Raw genomic sequence first — 18,254 nt, forward strand, 5'->3', positions numbered from 1 at the left:
CTTGAAATGCGAAAAACTTTACTCTCCCTATACAATGCTATCTGGCTTTCTGGCACCATACCTACTTCCTGGAAAGAGGCCATTGTTATCCCTATTTTGAAACAGGGCAAGGACCCTTCCTCAGTTTCAAGTTATAGGCCAATTGCACTAACCAGCTGCCTTTGTAAACTTTTTGAAAAAATGATAAACCGCCGACTTTTATATTTCCTTGAAACAAACAATTTGCTCGACCCATTTCAGTGTGGGTTTCGAGAGAGTAGATCCACCACCGACCATCTGGTGCATATCGAGGCACAGATCCGAGACGCTTTCGTCCACAAACAATACTTTCTTTCTGTGTTTCTCGATATCGAGAAGGCTTACGACACAACATGGCGTTTTGGCATATTAAGAGACTTGTCTCACCTGGGTGTGCGCAGTAGAATGCTTTCCATAATCGATAGTTACTTGTCCAATCGGACCTTCCATGTGCGTGTCGGAAGTGTTCTCTCCCAAACATTTGTTCAAGAAACGGGAGTACCGCAAGGCGGTGTACTTAGTTGTACACTTTTTATTAACCAAATGAATTCCTTGCACCTGTCCATCCCCCACAATATGTTCTATTGTACATATGTGGATGACGACCAGCTTGGCTTTAAGTCATGCAACCTGGCAATGTGCGAACGGCAGGTTCAGCTAGCTTTGAACAAGGTCTCTAAATGGGCAGAAGAAAACGGATTCCGACTGAACCCACAAAAAAGCACATGTGTCTTGTTCTCCCGAAAGAGAAGTATGCACTCAGAACCTGACATTCAGTTGAATGGTCAACGTCTGTCTGTTAATGCCGAGTATAAATTCTTGGGCCTAATTTTGGACCACAAGCTGACCTTCATACCGCAAATTAAGTATCTAAAAACAAAATGTATAAAAGCTATGAGTGTTCTGAAAGTGTTGTCACGTACTACGTGGGGTAGCGACAGGCAATGTCTCATGAATTTGTATAGGAGCCTCATTCGCACACGCTTAGATTATGGGGTCGTTGTTTATCAGTCTGCGACTCAAAGTGCTTTGAAGATGCTGGATCCCGTGCACCATTTGGGCATCCGCCTTTCTACGGGTGCTTTTCGCACCAGTCCTGTAGAAAGCCTTTACGTTGAGTCAAATGAATGGTCGCTTCATCTACAAAGAACTTACATGTCCTTTGTATATTTTCTTATGGTGAAAACAGACAAGAAGCACCCCTCCTACTTCACTATTAATGATTTGTCGAGCTCTATTCTGTTTCAAAACAAGCCTTCGATGAGGCAGCCCTTCTCAGTTCGCCTGAAGTGCGTAGCTGAGGAAACTGGAGTGTCACTTTAACACAGTTTAATGGCTCCTGCAGTATACCCTGCAGGGAGACAGAAGGTTAGGTGGGCAGATGAGATTAAGAAGTTTGCGCGTATAAATTGGCAGCAGCAGGCACAGGACCGGGTTAACTGACGGAACATGGGAGAGGCCTTTGTCCTGCAGTGGACGTAGTCAGGCTGATGATGATGATGATGATGCAGTATACCCGCCACTGTGGCAGTGGCAGATTATAGACTGCGATGTGTCTTCCCTAGAAGTTACAAAACATGCACCTATTGCCCATATCCGAAACTACTTTCTGGAACTTCAGCACAAATACACACGTCCTGAGTTATTTACAGATGCCTCCAAGGCTAACTCCTCTGTGTCCTACGCTGCTGTCGGCCCATCCTTTTCGGATGCTGGCCCTTTACATCCAGGCACAAGTATCTTCACAGCGGAAGCTTATGCGATACTTGTGGCGGCTAAACACATTAAGCAATCACAAATACAAAAAGCAGTAATTTATACAGACTCCCTCAGTGTGGTTACGGCTCTGCACAATCTTAAAAAACAAAAAAACCCTGTCCTCATCTCACTTTACTCTATTTTATGCACACACTACACACTCAAACAACATGTTGTAGTGTGCTGGGTGCCAGGGCACCGTGAGATCCAAGGCAACGTGATGGCGGATCAGCTTGCTGCATCCGTCCACGAAATCAGTTCCACTACACCCATATCGATCCTGCCCCTTGATCTTAAGCCGTCTCTCAAACGAAACCTCAGGGACTACTGGCAGAGCAAGTGGGATAGACACACACAAAACAAGCTACACGTTATCAAGCCACACCTTGGCCATTGGCCACCAGTATCAAAATCACGTTTAACAGAGGTAACACTAACAAGGCTCAGGATAGGACACACATACACGACACACACATATCTTTTGTCCGGTGGCGATCCGCCATTGTGTGACTGATGTGGTGAAGCGTTAACAATCCTACACATGTTAATCCAGTGCAAAGAGTTAGAAACTCTAAGAAAACAACATTTTCCATTACCCTACCGACAACATATACCTTTACACCCTGCAATGTTCGTCAGTAGGGAACTGCGTTTTAGTCATAAATCATTGTTAGCGTTTTTAAAAGAAATTCATAGTTTTCATATCATATACCCGGGCATCCCATAGCACGACCTCTGCAGAGAGTTTTTTGCTGCAGTGGCTACACAAGAAAGCACTTGCCTCGCAGCCCTTGGACACAAGGGCGCTGATGAGGCACTTGTGCTAGTGCCAAATATTTTTACACGTTTTTATTATCAAAACCTTTGTCACCCTTTTTACTATGCATATAAAGTCACTGTCATGTTTTTAATACTTATGTTTTTACCCGCATTATCACGAGGAATTTTAAGGCCCCTATACAGCCACGCAACATATCATTGTCCACATCTCCATACTTATTGAAATGGCACTCTTTGGCTATCAATTGGCCCTTGCGCCATAAAGCGCCACACATCATCATCAAACCACTCAGCGATCAAAATTTGGTTGAGGTGAGGAAGTTGTGCTCGATTTTGCAACAACAGGTAGCCGTGACAATTTTTCGAAATGGTGCCATAATAGCAGAGTCACATGTGTATGATGATATAAACACGGCGATCGCTTTTTTCCCTCTTTGCTACGCTACCCTCTTCCATAACTACTTGGCCTCTCCTCTCTGAGTCAGCTGAGTGTCCCTCCTCATCTCGCATGGCATACGTCACCGCTGTCGTGCTGTTCAAGACAGCGTCTACTTCCGGTTGTTGCGATCCACCACTTTGACGACTCAGCTCGGCATCAACTGTGTTGTGTGTGTCATCTAAGTGCACTCATCATTGACTAACCACTGTTGCTGTGTGTGCCGGCCCGTGCCCCTACAAATCGTGCCGGTATGGACCCTGTGTTGCGTTACTGGCCGCAGATGTTGATTCACTAGCGGCAACACGACTTAGAACAGCAAAGTGCACGCGAACAGTTGTTTGCAGAGTGACCGGAAGTGTTCAGTTGTCGTTCGGCCAATCGCAAGCATCGAAAGTGGTAACGTCACCGAGTTTCACTGGTGATGTCACACTTGTCAGTGGCGGGAATGGCGGGGACCGTAAAGGAGAAGCTGTTGTTTTTTCGAAATTGTGGCACGCCCGCTACCTGTAGCGCTGCGGCGTGTTGCATGGTTGATCGCAACGGCATTCTGCACGTGATGCGCTTCTTTACTTGAAATGTTTGGAAAAATATTGGAAGGGGTTTAGGGGCTTTTTAAGGCCACTGACGTGATCTGTCTTGCGACCAATGCGGTGCCTGTCTGTGGATAGGTTGACTGGCTTGATCACATATGTTGTATGAGAGAGACGTTCCACGACGCAGTAAGGACCATGGTACTTTGGGGCAAACTTGGAGGACAGGACAGGAGAGTGGAACGGCAGTCGGAGCCAGATGAGCGAGCCTATGGCAAAACTCTGCACTTGCTGGTCCCGGTCATGGCGTTCTTCGGGGGCTTGTCTTTCCGATGTGAATGAGCGTGCCAACTTGTGGCGTCTCGAAATGGCGAGCGAGCGCCACGCCACGCTCTTGGAGTGAACGAACACAGTAGACGTGGTCGGTACAAACCAAACATACATACATTTACTTAACTAATTTACAACGATGATATCATGGGCGGAATCGTTACATCAATCTTTATCAACAATCTAGGACATCCGTACACAATATTAGCATACACTCCATGACAAATGCAATAACATGACAAACACACAATAACATGACAAACACAATAACACACCCAGGGCGGCGTCGCCAACGCTTGACTTACCACGAGGGGCCCTGGCACGCAGCCTGCGGCGCCACGCGCCGAGGACCCACGCAAGAGACTACCGTTTGCGGCAACTGCCACGCGCAAAAGAGCCTCGCTCAACTCTCGCCCGCCACCAAGGCTTGCTTCCGCCAGGGCTCACCGCCGGCGCTACCACTGTAACAACCATGATGATGACAGTGGTCCTCAACGCGAACACAACATCTATCGCCCGATGGTTTTAGTTTGAAATGCAGCTTTTGGGCGAGACACGTGCGCCACGCGGCGCAAACAACTTTACAGGGGGTGTAAGCACCCCCACATTTTTCCAATCTTAATTCAAACCATATTCCCAAAAACAAAGAAATTAGCTACACAAGCTTTAACAAATAAAATGAAATCACATGTTTCTTAATGTCCGTGCACCACAACAACGCTGCTGGTCGACACTGCTGCACTGTCCGGCTCGACTTCACCTCAGTACCGGTCCCGCAACAGCAACGTAACCGTCGGCGCGACGAACTGTCACTCGTGCTGACATGTCTTCTAGTTGCGACCAGCACTCATGAGGGCTCCCGACTGCAGGCAGTTGTGCAGGTCCCAGGCATCTCGTTCGCCCGACTTCCCGACCGCTTTCCTGGCTAGCGGCGCTGACGATGTGCACAAAACAGCCAGCCATGGATTGCATCACTCTCGCTGCGTACATTCCAAAACACTTCAGAGAAACAATGGAGCAGGGCCTAGGGACGGGATCTTCGTGCTTTTCCGCCATGTGGTACGATGGTCAGTACTGCTAGCTAATACATCGGCGGCGGCTGAGATGCCCATCAAAATAAAACAAAAATCACTTTTTGCTAACTCGTGCATCGCAAGATAAAAAAAAAGAGGGTAGCAGAGCGCAACACCTCAACGCCATGATCCACCTAGTTGTGCCACGTGCAACAAACGGCTGCGCAGAGCCTTAGGCCTAATGAGTCGCCCAGCAACAACCGGCATCCACCCAGCACACAGCCTAGGCGCAGAAGAGGCAGCCGCAAGGAGACATCCACTCTGTGAGGTGGCCCTATCGCTTGCTGTGCACAGCACCTTACCGGGCAATCAGCGTCCACCGCCTCGAGCGGTGTCACGACGTTCCGGCGTTGAGCCGCAATACAAGGCGGGAACGAGGCCCGGCTCCCTGAGCCTAAAGAGATAGAAGAAGCTATTTACAGAAAATCGGACCACCCACGAGGCTTCCATACTCACTCGCTTCGGGCCTGGCCTACAAACCACGTGCTCTAGGCCTTGCTCACCCCAGGATGCAGACCACATGGCTGTCGTTTCAATTCAATGACGGTTTTAAAAGCTAACACCAACAAAAAAGAACAAGACTTGCGAGCCAAAAAAAAAATAAAAACTCAACCTGCCGACAAATTCAAACACGTTACAAACTGATCTCCTTGCTTCTCAACAGAGCACACCGCCAACGCTAGCAAAGAAGTGCCCCTGGGCCTACTCTATCGCGGCTCTTTCGAAAGCTTGTACCAAACTGCAAAAACTGTCGTCCGATACTCCAAGAGCCCCACTTTGGGCACCAGTGTGGGGTCTCGAAATGGCGAGCGAGCGCCGCGCCACGCCCTTGGAGTGAACAAACACAGTAGACGCGGTCGGTACAAACCAAACATAGATACATTTATTTAACTAATTACAACGACAATATCGTTCGCCTAATCGTTACATCAATCGTTGTCAACAAGCTAGGACATCTGTATACAATATTAGCATACACTCTATGACAAATGCAATAATATGACAAACACACACTAACATGATAAACACAATAACATATAAAAGGCGGCCTCGCCAATGCTTGACTTACCACGAGGGGTCCTGGCGCGCAGCTCGCGGTGCCACGCGCCGAGGACCCATGCTAGAGACAACCGTTCGTGGCAAACGCCACGCGCAGAAGAGCCTCGCTCAACTCTCGCTCACTACCAAGGCTTGCTTCCACCAGGGGTCACCGCCGGCGCTACCACTGTAACAACCATGATGATGATAGTGGTCCTCAACGCGAACACGACGACGTCTATCGCCTGGTGGTTGTATCCTGAAATGCGGCTTTTGGGTGAGACATGTTCGCGACGCAGCGCAAACAACTTTACAGGGGGTGTCAGCACCCCCACAAACTAACGACACTCATCAGCATGCCGCACAATTTCAGAAACAGGACTGAATTCGAAAGCGTCCTGGAGATACGGCAAAATGGTGTCAAAAGTGCCGCATTGCTCACGGTTGTATAGAAAAAAGAAAGGTGAAAAGCCTGTTGTTGACTGCATCGCGGTATTATATGCATAGGTTACCAACAGTAGCACCACATCCCAGTTTGACTGGTCAGAATTGACATACATTGCGATTATGTCTCCCAGAGTTCTAGATGCACTCTGCTAGACCGTTGGCCTGCGGGTGGTAGGCAGTGAAGGTGTGTTGAACCGTACGGCATGTGCAGAGGAGTTCTTGAAGAACCTTGGATAAGAATACGTGCCCTCTATCACTGAGTATTTTACGTGGTGCACCATGATTTAGGACAAATCATCGTAAGATAAAGTTGGCTACGTGCCGAGCAGTAGCTGTAGGTACCAGAGCTGTTTCTGCGTATCTCGTCAGATGGTCCACGGCGACGATTACCCATTGATTGCCAGTTGCGGTGTAAGAAAGTGGTCCATATAGATTAATGCCTATCAATGCCTGCACGGTCGAATGGGCGTGCCAGACATGGTAGAGGTTGTAGTAGTCCGGGTGAATAGGCAAATGACTTTCGTTGTTGGTACAATAGACAGGGTCGGACGTATTTTTGAACGAAGGTGTACATGCCATGCCAGTAGTAGCGCTGGCGAAGGGTTCATACGTCTTCAGTGCTCTAGCGTAAGTGTGCTGTGGATCAGCATGAAAATGAGCGCATACTTCAGATCGCATATGGCTTGGTATAACCAAAAGCCATTTACGACCATCCACTTTGTGGTTTTCTCGTTAGAGCAGCATGTCTCGTATCGCTAAGTGTGTGACTTGACGACAAAGAGCACGTGGGTATGCTGACGTGGAAGTGTTGGAATGGACGTTAAGGAAAGATACAATCCATCGATTTTCATGCTGCTCAGATGGCATACTCGGGATGGAAATGGCAGTGATGGCAATGTCATCTTTTGAGTGCAGGTCTTCGCTGCATCACACTGCTGATTGAGAGAGCACATCCGCATCAGAAAGTTTTTGCACAGATCGGTAGATGACACGAACGTCAGATTCTTGGAGGTGCAGCACCCAATGTCCTAGACAGCCAGAAGGGTCCTCCAGAGAAGCTAACTGACAGAGTGCGTGATGCTCGGTGACGATGTTGAAACTCTTTCCGTAGAAGTAAGGACGAAACTTGCCTAACGCCCACACAATTGTGAGGCACTCTATCTCTGTGACAGAGTAGTTAGTTTCCGCTTTTGTGAGTGCGCGGCTAGCATATGCAACAACGTATTCTAGAATACCGAGCTTACGTTGTGCGAGTATTGCACCAAGGCCGACGTCACTAGCGTCAGTGTGCACTTCGGTCAGGGCTGTTGGCTCATAATGGCGTAAAATAGGTGGTGATGTGAGCAGGTGACGCAATGTGTCGAAGGCTTCATCCCATGCTTGGGCCCAATTAAAAAGGTTAACAGACAAAGCAAGTAGTTTCGTGAGCAGTGCTATCTATGACTGAAGGAAAGTTACGGACAAAATGACGAAAATAGGAGCACAAGCTGACGAAGCTCTGCAGTTCTTTTGAGTATTTTCGGTTTCGGAAACTCGGCGACTGCACTAAGTTTTTCTTGTTCTGGAAGTATTCCATCCTTTGAGATTACATGGCCAAGTATAACAAGTTGACGCACTTCCAAGCTGCACTTCTTCAGATTAAGCTCAAGGTTTGCCTTGGTGAGGCACTTAAGAATCGTGTGCAAACAAGCAACGTGGGTAGGAAAATCTGGGGAGAACTCGACAACGTCATCCAGGTAACATAAACATATTTGCCACTTCAGGCTGAATGCTGTCCATCAATTGCTCAAATGTAGCAGGCGCATTGCACAGACCGAATGGCATTACTGTGAATTCACATAGGCCATCTGGCATGAAGAACACTGTTTTAGGACGGTCACATTCTGCCATCGGCGCCTGCCAATATCCTGAACGCAAATCTAATGATGAAAAATATTTGGCCCCCTGCAGGCAATCGATGGCGTCATTGATGCGTAGAAGAGGGTAGATATCTTTCTGTGTAATCTTGTTGAGGCGCCTGTAATCCTCACAAAATCAAATTGAACCATCTTTTTTTTTCTGACGGCGAAGACCAGGGACTACAGGCGAAGACCAGGGACTTGAGGAGGGCGTGATAACACCGTGGGGAAGCGTGTCATTCACTTTCTCCGCAATAATATTGCGTTCTGTCATGTACTATATACGAGATACTTTCTTTAATGTAACTCCTCACACCCTTATTTCTATGTTTTATGTTCTCTGTGCATTGCACGTGTATGTAGTGGACTGCCTTGCACAATCTGCTCCAAAATGTCTGAGAACATGCTAGAATATTTTCTTAATGTCTGTTTGGCTGGAGCGTGCGAATGCGAACAGCTAAATTTATTCTGGAACAAATTTGGCCATCGGCAATAATGCTTTAATGTTCTACGCCACATGTATAAATGCTGACGCCCATTGTCACAGATCGGTTTGTCAACGACTGACGCTCTGTTCGCCGCTGTCAGTGCCATGTGTATCGCTGTAATCTGACCTTCCGTTCACCTGGCGCAAGCTCAACGGAATAAATCGTTACATTTTCGACCTACAGTCTGCGCCCTTCATCCACGTCACGACCCCGTGACAATATAGAAAAGGCAGATAATGATGAACACATTGCGAGACGTATCGTGATACAGATGTAAGATAGTAAAAAAAGATCTATGGTAGTATCTAAAGTCTATGTATATCCTCAATACTGTTCAACACAGTATCTAAGGTCTATGTATATCCTCAATACTGTTCAACACAGTCTGTGATATGCTATTTGGACTGAGGCAATGCAGCTGCAATGCCGGTATACTGCATCTGAGATTTCCTTCTTGAAAATTTTCCACAAGCACACGGGGACACAGATGATTGATTGATTGATATGTGGGGTTTAACGTCCCAAAACCACCATATGATTATGAGAGACGCCGTAGTGGAGGGCTCCGGAAATTTCGACCACCTGGGGTTCTTTAACGTGCACCCAAATCTGAGTACACGGGCCTACAACATTTCCGCCTCCATCGGAAATGCAGCCGCCGCAGCCGGGATTTGAACCCGCGACCTGCGGGTCAGCAGCCGAGTACCTTAGCCACTAGAGGGGACACAGATGAGAACACTCCCGTTTGCGTTCTCTTCTGTGTCCCCATGTGCTTGTGCGAAATTTTCAAGATGGATATGTTCCAACTAAACCGAATCGCAGTTTTGCTTCAGATTTCTTGGTAGATGGCTAACAAGCCTCTTCGCTGCTTCATTTTAAATTCAGGCAGCCATTTCTGTGCATGTTGCATGTTTTTCCTCTATCTTTTCACTTATTGCATGCATGCCTCGTCCTTTTTAAGGGCAGCTCTAAAGTGCAATTTTATCCATTTCGTATCATCCTATTGTATAAATGCAATGAAGAAAAGAAGGGGCTTTCTTTCTTTGTTAGAAACAATGTTAATGAAAACTGACAGTTAATTATGCCAAGGAAAGGATAGGGGATATTATTTAAAGTAATTCTATATAAATGGGAAGAAAGAAAAGTGAATAAAAGGATAACTTGCCGTGAGCAGGAACAAAACTTGCGGCCATCGAATAACGCATCGAATGCGTTATTCATGCAGGCTCCCGTGATATGCATCGTGTACGAGACTAGAGTTACTGTATATACTCCCTATCTAAAGGTAGCATATACTGTAACTTTACGTGAGATACGACAACGCTACTATTTGCGGGTAAGATATTTTATTCACTTGTTATTTTTATTTATTTATTTATTTCAAAATTTGGACTGCCAAGTTCTAGGGAGGGGCCCCTAGTCTAATGTATACGGTACTCAATTCGTTCTTGTGGTAGCACGGATAATGTTGCTGTTTCTGCTCGGGTGCTCATTTGCCGACCGAAAAGCCACCTGTTTAATCTACTTGCTTATGGGTCTGTCAACAATACCCATTAATATTTTTTGTATGTCACAAAATGTTTGTGAAATGTGTGCTCTCTCAAATTACTTGCCCCAATACCATATTGCAGTTTCGAAAACCTATACAGCTGCCCTCGAATTTCACACTGGTGAATATTGTATTCATTGAGCAAGTTTTTTTTTGCTTAGTAAACACACTTCACTACAGTGTCTCTCATAATCATATAGTACTTTTGGGACGTTAAACCCCACATATTAATCAATCTTAGCAAACACAGAAGTTTCTGAGTCACTGCTGAGTTTATGTAGAAGGGCATTTTATGCTGTGCTTACGAAGGCTGCTTTAAGTGCGTACATGAACAGAGCAGTGAAGTTTTCACCGACAGTGGGTGTGAACATTGTAAACATTGCCTCAAATGGTTGTGTCCTTGCAGGGGGCAGGATCGGGGCTCATGGGTCGGGCAAAGAAACTTTCCGAGATTGTCTATGGCATGGTGGGTGCTCTGGACGTTCCCTTGACCGTGAAGATGCGAGCAGGCATGCACGAAGGCCGTCCCATTGCCCACCAAGTGATTGCCCAGCTCATTGAGGCTCCTCGCAAGCCTGCACTCATCACTGTGAGTATAATAAATTGTTTTGCAAAGGCAGCTGTGAAACAGCGAGGCTGAGTAAACAAACAATAGTAAAACGTCTGTAATGCAAAGTCACTAGGACTGTGAAAAATCTTTGAATTAAGCGGGTTTTCAACTAATAGAACGTAAGAAAAGAACTTAGGAACTTAAAAATATTAGTAGTAATCAGGCTTGTTCGTTTGACGTGCTGGCTAGGTTATGGCTCTAAGGGTTGGCTTTTCCAGCAACATCTGTTCTCAATTTTGCCGCAAACACAGTGGCAAAGCGGGCCTCTCTGCTGCCACTGCAAAAAAGAGGGGGGGGTGGCGTTGTGAAATGTGCGCCTGTGAAATACAAGAAATTTATTTATTTATTTATTTATTTATTTATCATAGTACCCACAGCACCTAAGGGCATTACAGTGGGGGGGGGGGAAAGAAAACAAAATTTCAACACTGAATACAGATACTCACACTTCTACAACACAATAATAACGCAATTCATTGTCAACTATACGTAGCGGCTCGTGGGAGTAGACAATACAAAGCAGCTTCACAGCGCCATTTTGTCCCTACACATCTTCGCGAGTACACTACTCTAGACCCTTAAGTATTCTTGAAAATGCTTCATGTCAAGTAACCTCTGCTACTTCAGAAGGCAACCTATTCCACTGCGCTATCTTCCTGGCAGGGCCGTACCCAGGAATTTTTTTTCGGGGGGGGGGGGGGGTTTGCATGTAGAACGGCTGCCATTTTTTAAGATTTATACTTGCTTATTTTCGTGAATAAAACAAGTACATCGCTTACTTGTAATAATTCGATGGTACTTTTCAATTATTTGTACCCAAATGAAGAAATTGGTATGTCAACCTCAAATTCTGGTTAAAGCAAGAAATAAGTTTGGACAATAGCACCACCAAAGCCGAGGACACCGCGACCAACGGCTCCTGATGAAGTAACACAATGTAACCGCGGTACAAAAACGGTATGTATGTGTTACAAGCTGCCACTCTAGAGTCGCCAGCGCGAAGTCGGCGACGGGAATGGCAGCACGTTAGGTCGTTCCGTACGTAAGCAGAGACAGTGAAGAGATCAGAGATGTATGTGGGGAAAAACAAAACTCTAGTGATATTGCAGCACTGCAGAGGAATCTAGGAATATTGCAGAGGAATCTAGTACAACACTTAATACCAACTAACAAAATACATATAAAATCAATAAATCAGCTTACAAAAGAGAAGTATCACAAACTACACAAAACTAACCAACAATAAAACTACAGATGAGAAAGTCCGAAGGTATGAACAGGTGAAGGGATACCTGTGATGACTGGCAGCGTTGAGTCCACGACGATCGGATGCGAGAAGTCAGAGAGAGTTCTGGCACAACTGCGATGTCGGTGGTATTGCAGCGCTGGTGTTTCCGGGAGGCTAGTGCTTGAAGACGATCTCGGGCAGGTTGAGCTTACTCGAGATTCAAGTACCGATGCCTACGTTACAGACGTTAAATTCGCGTCACAACTAGACGAATGGCTAAGTTTAGGTGGCCAGCCGACACGGAGCCACAACCACTTAACTTAAGGGATACTTCTTGATCTCCTTCTACACCATGTTGGTCAGCAACTAGACTGCTTAGCAAGGCGAAATCCTGCTCTTAAATCGACCTCCGTGTCCCCTGATTCTTGTCCTGGGGGAAAAGAGACCTCTACATGGGTCCAATCATGCACGTTTCATTGTTAAAAACTCCACCCTAAAAATATATTGACCACGTCCTTTTTAATTAGGAGAGGGTCCTCAACTAAGCGAAAGTGATAACCTGTTGGGGTTCTCTCATACGGCTTGTCCACAAGCAGTTTTGCCCGTGGGAATGGTCAGTTTCCTCTACTTCAGCCGGTGCGTCTTGCAGTCTACAGCTAGTTCGGGGTGCATCGCGGCCTTTGATGACCCTGCCGACGCCGCCGTAGGTACAGATCAAACATCGGCGACTAACGTTTGAAGAAGAACACCCCGTTCAGTACTTCCCTGCACTAAAGGCCAGTCTTTTCATGAGCGAACGGTTCCACCGGTCAGCGGGGGAGTGCGGCGCCCGTTAATTTGCCGTTACGCCGGGTCGCAAATATGGCAGTCCGTGACAGCATGTATGCAAGCAAACAAACAAGTCGCCCGACATTCCGATCTTCTTGTTACCGTTCGCACATTCTGCTTGCTGGATAGTTTCCTCGTAATTGCGAAAGGATAGAAGGGTTGAAGCTTGGGCTAGCTGGGTTTAGCTTTTAATCGGCTCTTGAAACATAGAGGGAAGTTTAAACGAGGAAGTTTTTCCTTCTCGGCAACTTGCAAAATTCTGTGAGGACTTGTTCTGGGGTCACTTGAAGTTCTCGATGGATGCTGAGCAGTGCTAGTCCGGTCAATCTGTCGTTCGTATGATTTCGAAGGTAGCTCTTCAGCCTTCTCAGTGTGGAAAAAGTCCGTTCCGGGGTCGACGTCGACACTGGTAAAGTCGCCAAGGTAGAAAGTAGGCTGTGGATGTTCGGAAAAAAGTCGCGGTTGCATATCTCTAAGGCCTGTAAAGCACAAGCTGGGCGATTTTTTTCTTCGATCTGGCAGCATTTGTTCACCCACAGTGTGAACTCTGCTTAGTAGGGTTGAGAGCTGGGCTAGTTGGTGAGACATCATTTAACCATATGGTGTAGTAGCGCAATTTTCACGGGGACGAAGAGGACAAGCGAGTGTCGTGTGTTCTTGTCCTCTTCGTCCCCGTGAAAATTGCACTACTACACCATATGGTTAAATGGTGAACTCTGCTTCGATGACATTAGCCGAAGGAATGTCGCCAAGGTAAAACTGCACTGCATCATCAATATCAGAAAGGCTAGCCGATGCGCAGAATTTCGGCAGCAGCATGTTAAGGCCAATCACGACCTTCTTATGGGCATTGAACCGGTCTCTTAATTGATTTTCGAAGTCAGCCAGCAAAGGCAAATACACATTCCTCCGGTAGTACTCTTCGGGAGTAGCAGAAGGTACGTTGCTTCTTTGCATCTGCCTTCCAGTGATGCGTGGTAGGGCCATCTCAACATTTGTGATCTTCAGCAAAGAGAGAGACTTCAGAAAAATCTTAATAAATTCCGTTTTCACACTAGCTCTTTTTGTGGAAAGAACGTCTATAACATTCTTTACGTGATCGCACGCTTGAGCCAAGTCACAGTCAATTTTTTGAAGAAACTTGCAAAATGGCAGTGTCAAAGAGAAGAGGTCGCTACAGATCTCAAGCGAAACGACAAACTCGGGCTTCATAATGGCATTGAGCAGTTGAGAAGCTTTTGATGAAGTATCAGATGACGCGGCCTCTTCTTCCAAATATTCGAGGAATGGTACAATAGGCACGTACTGTTCAAGGAAACGCTGAAGTGCATCGTGACTCTCTACCCACCTTGTTTGGCAAAAGGAGATAACTGATTTTCTTTTTTCTTGTGTTAAATCTTCTACTTTGTCTCGCAGTTGGTTCGTCCTCTGTGGCGAAGCTCTCACAAACGTACAGGTTGAGGATACAGTTCCCAAACAGTTGCGGATGCTGGGGAGTTTGCATGCGTGAAGCAGAGCAAGGCTCAACGAGTGGGCGCTACAATGCACATACAACGCTTTGGGCGCTGTTTGACGAATGAAGGCTTGAACACCGTTAAGGTGGCCGCTCATTGATGCCGCGCCATCGTATCCTTGCCCGCAAAGTAGGTTCAGGTCAAAGCCATGACCTCTGAGGCTGTTCAGGATTGTGCTCGCCAGCGCCTTGCCAGTGAGATCGTACACGGGAACGAAATCTACAAAATCTTCTTTAAGAATGGGCATTCCCGACGTGTCGTGTCCAACGTGCCTTACACATAGGGAAATGTGGGCGGTGCGAGATATATCAGTGGCCTCGTCAGCTAGAACTGAAAAACACGAACCTGAGTTGACGTTTTCCACTATTTTTCTTTGTATGATTTCACCACAGAGGGTGATCAACTCATGTTGAATTTATGGGCTCGTGTACAGCGCATTCGCCGGAGATGTTTCCATGTGAGTTCTCAAGGCGGCATCTCCACATTTTGCTCTCATCCTAAGCAGTGCGGGGAAATTTCCATCATTTTTGAATGGCAGCACTTCAGACATATTTATCGGACCAGAGTCGTCTGTGCCGCGAAGCGGTACTTCTTGCCTGCCACAAAAAAGGATTGTCTCTGTTATTGGCAGCAAGTTCTTGCAGTTTTCTTCTGCCTGCTTTTTAAGGCCGTGGTCAAGTTGTGTTAAGATGTCATGCTGTGAGCGAGACCGGACTGCTAAAAAGTTCTTTGATAGCGTTGTTGACATGGCGTGATAATTGCTGGATGCGTGGCTCTTAAAGGCGTCTATGGCTTTCTTGTAATTGGTGAACCCCTTAGTTACAAAACAGCCCAATCGCTGGTGCTCCCCTTTTCCTCTACACTCTCTTGCGAAGACTACGCAATATTTGCATAATGCTCCTTGAAGCTTCTCTGAGTAAACAAGCCATGGGTAACGATCTACCCAGTGAGGTTGGAACTTCAGATTCCTTTTCCCTGTGGCTGGATAATCATAGTTAGCCGGAGGGGTCCACAGATTGAGCAGCAGCTTCTCCATCGTCTCTGGATCATTTACATTATTGCTTTTCGAGACAAACAGTCCCAAGTCGAAAATATTCGCACTTGTCGCACAGAGGGCAGGCGAACCAGAATGTGTAGGTGCCATGCCACTCACCTTCCTTGGGCATGGCCCAGTGGTAAAGGCGTCACTTTGCCCAGCGTTGACTGTAGAACAAAGATCACTTGGAGTTGCACTGCGACCACCATCATTTCCCGGCGGCGCATGGGTGTCCTGCTTGTGTTCGTTCTCAGGTGATTCATATAAACCGGTGCATTCTCCTGAGTCGCTACAGAAGTTCGGACGCGCTTGGCTTTCCACCAGTGCTGAAGAGGGCGAAGTTTTATCCTTCGAAGGAGGCGGTTCTTCTCCATCCGCTTCATCGGTTCGAACTTTCTTGAAGTAAGACGCAAGACTCCTTTGCTTCGTTGTTGCAGAGTGTCTTTTCATTTTGCTGCCGCAATCCTGTGCACGCACACAGAAGTGGCCAGTGGCTCCAAAAAGACGTTTGCGACTGCTTCAACTGCCTGGCGTGAACGGCGGGCTATGTTTTCTTCCTCTCTTATCCACTTTACAGTGGCTAGAATGTAGAAGTGTGATGAACGCGCCGGCTCCCGCGTGGCGCATGTGTTTTCTGAACGCCGCTACAGCTTGTGTGCATGCAGGCCCATTATTGTACTCAAGCTGCAGCAAACTGGATTAACGCTACTTAAAGACCTTTTCACAGAAGACTCCATGGGCACTGCATACTCCCCTTAATATACGTGAACCCCCAAGAATGCACTGCCGAGACATTTGCACTCCCGTGGTACAGTCCAGAAAGGAGGTGTTGCTCCGTTCCTGTGAAAAAGTCACCTTTTCACAGACGGCTCCCTGAGCGCCTGCATAATTCTCTCTGGGCTGCGCTAATTAAATAGCTGTGACCCCCCCAAAAATGCACTTTGTAGGCTGTGACATCAGCCTCTGTACTCCCGCGCACAGCCCAGCTTGGCGGCGTTTTTTTTTTTCTGCTGTGAAAGTTGACCGCTGGTGCCGGATTGTGTGCCGGCTGTATCCTCGCTTTGTGCGCTTTGTAGGGAGGCGCATATATCTTCTGTGTACAGAAGAGGTAGATTTCCTTGCATGTGATTAAGGTTGTTCGAAGTTGCTTGGATATGCCAATCTTTCAGTAGATGTCATCTTCGATGATTCGTTTCGGTGGCGAGCACTACAGTTTGAGAAAAGTTTGCCCTGCAGCCTGCATCCTCGGAATGCGCCGCTGAGTTTTTCCGCCTAGGGGTTTCGTTCTCTGGCAAATTTGCGCACGTCGTGTTGGTGTTGCCGTTGCTGTCGAACTGTTTACCTTCACAGAAGTAGACACGCTTTTCGTAGGAACCCAAAGCCGACACGTGCGGTCCGCACAGACGGATAACTTCTCCAGCGGCAATGCACAAGGAAAGCATGTAGAATCAATAAAGGAGCTGCTACGGTGTGAAAGACGAAAAAAAAAAAAAAAAACTCGAACGAACGCGAGGGCGAAGTGCACAGCTGTACAAATAGGGCAGGTGCGCGTGCGGGGGAGGGAGCGCTGAGGTGTTCTGGTAAAAGGGTAGGTTTGAAGAAAGGAAAAAGAGGGAAGCAATGCCAGGAAAGTCGCAATGTAACTTTGGCAGCTGGTGGTCGCTGTGAAGGCGTGTAAGTATTTTAGTATCACCCGAAAAGTAAAAGCATCAAAAAAATTTCGGGAAGGGGGGGGTCAGAACCCCCTCACCCCCCCCCCTAGTTACGGGCCTGCTTCCTGGGAAAAAATGACATTTTAAGTGCGTCACTACGGCAGCTTATTTCCCTTATCTTATTGGCATGATCTAGTCGCTGTGAACGTAGTCCGGTTTGCAAAATTATCGTGAGGTGTCCAGACCTGTACGGCTATGAAATATGTTGTGAAAAAGTTTTGACCTCAGATATTCCCTTCGCTTGTCTAGAAGTTCCCAACCAAGCTTTTCTTTCGCTTTTCCCTGAAAATTTCCTTGAAATCTTCCCTGAAACACAGCAGTGACATGTGGGCAGCATGTTTTCTGCTTCGCGCAGCTTCAGCGCATCATGATGTGAGCATTTGCCCATTTTGTCTGGCAAAATAAAGGATTTAATTATGGCCAGTGTAACAAAATTTCCTGTGTGTTTTGGCAGGAAACATGATGATTGAAGTGTTCAAAGTAGGTGTTGCAGGAAAGAACTCCTCCAGCAGTGAAAGTATGCAAACTGCTGTGACCGGTAATCAAAGGCTTGCATACATTAAGAATTCCGCCAGACTGTTCTTTATTTATTTCTTTATATTCCCAGATGGCTTGGGTAAATCATAACGTGCTTGCGTTGCGAGAAACATGCAATATGCTACCTGTGCGTCACTGCAGTGCTGCAGTAAAGCATATTTTGTTTTCTGCAGGTGCACATTTTAATTGACGGCAAAAGCCCCCACCCCATCTTTTGGTGTGTGTGCGTGTGTGTGTGTGTGGGGGGGGGGGTGCAGGCACGGGCGTGCGTGTGTGTTTTGAAAGTAGCAAAGCAGGGGGTGCTTCAGCTGTCACTCATTAGTATTGCTACATTGAGCTGCCTTGTAGCTCTTAAAGGCTGTTGTTATTGTGGATTTCTGGTGAGATCGTGATTTCGAATTAGCACATGATACCCATAGTTTTCAAGTTAACCGGACGGGT

At 46.9% G+C, this 18,254-nt stretch overlaps 1 protein-coding gene across 10 annotated transcripts in view; it reads left to right on the plus strand.

The window, feature by feature from the left end:
* The window catches only part of Dus3 (Dihydrouridine synthase 3), a 243,518-nt gene that overhangs the window by 125,809 nt on the left and 99,455 nt on the right, over positions 1-18,254 (plus strand). For 6 of the 10 annotated variants that reach the window (XM_075869244.1, XM_075869350.1, XM_075869305.1 and 3 more), the window contains 2 exons: positions 10,025-10,135; positions 10,755-10,937. In XM_075869244.1, the coding sequence (XP_075725359.1) occupies positions 10,025-10,135; positions 10,755-10,937 (294 nt within the window). The remainder of the gene's footprint in view (positions 1-10,024; positions 10,136-10,754; positions 10,938-18,254) is intronic. The other 4 variants (XM_075869491.1, XM_037430049.2, XM_075869711.1 and 1 more) reach the window with 1 other exon arrangement.

This window comes from Rhipicephalus microplus, chromosome 1 (genome assembly GCF_043290135.1).
Source record: "Rhipicephalus microplus isolate Deutch F79 chromosome 1, USDA_Rmic, whole genome shotgun sequence".
Taxonomy (NCBI): domain Eukaryota; kingdom Metazoa; phylum Arthropoda; class Arachnida; order Ixodida; family Ixodidae; genus Rhipicephalus; species Rhipicephalus microplus.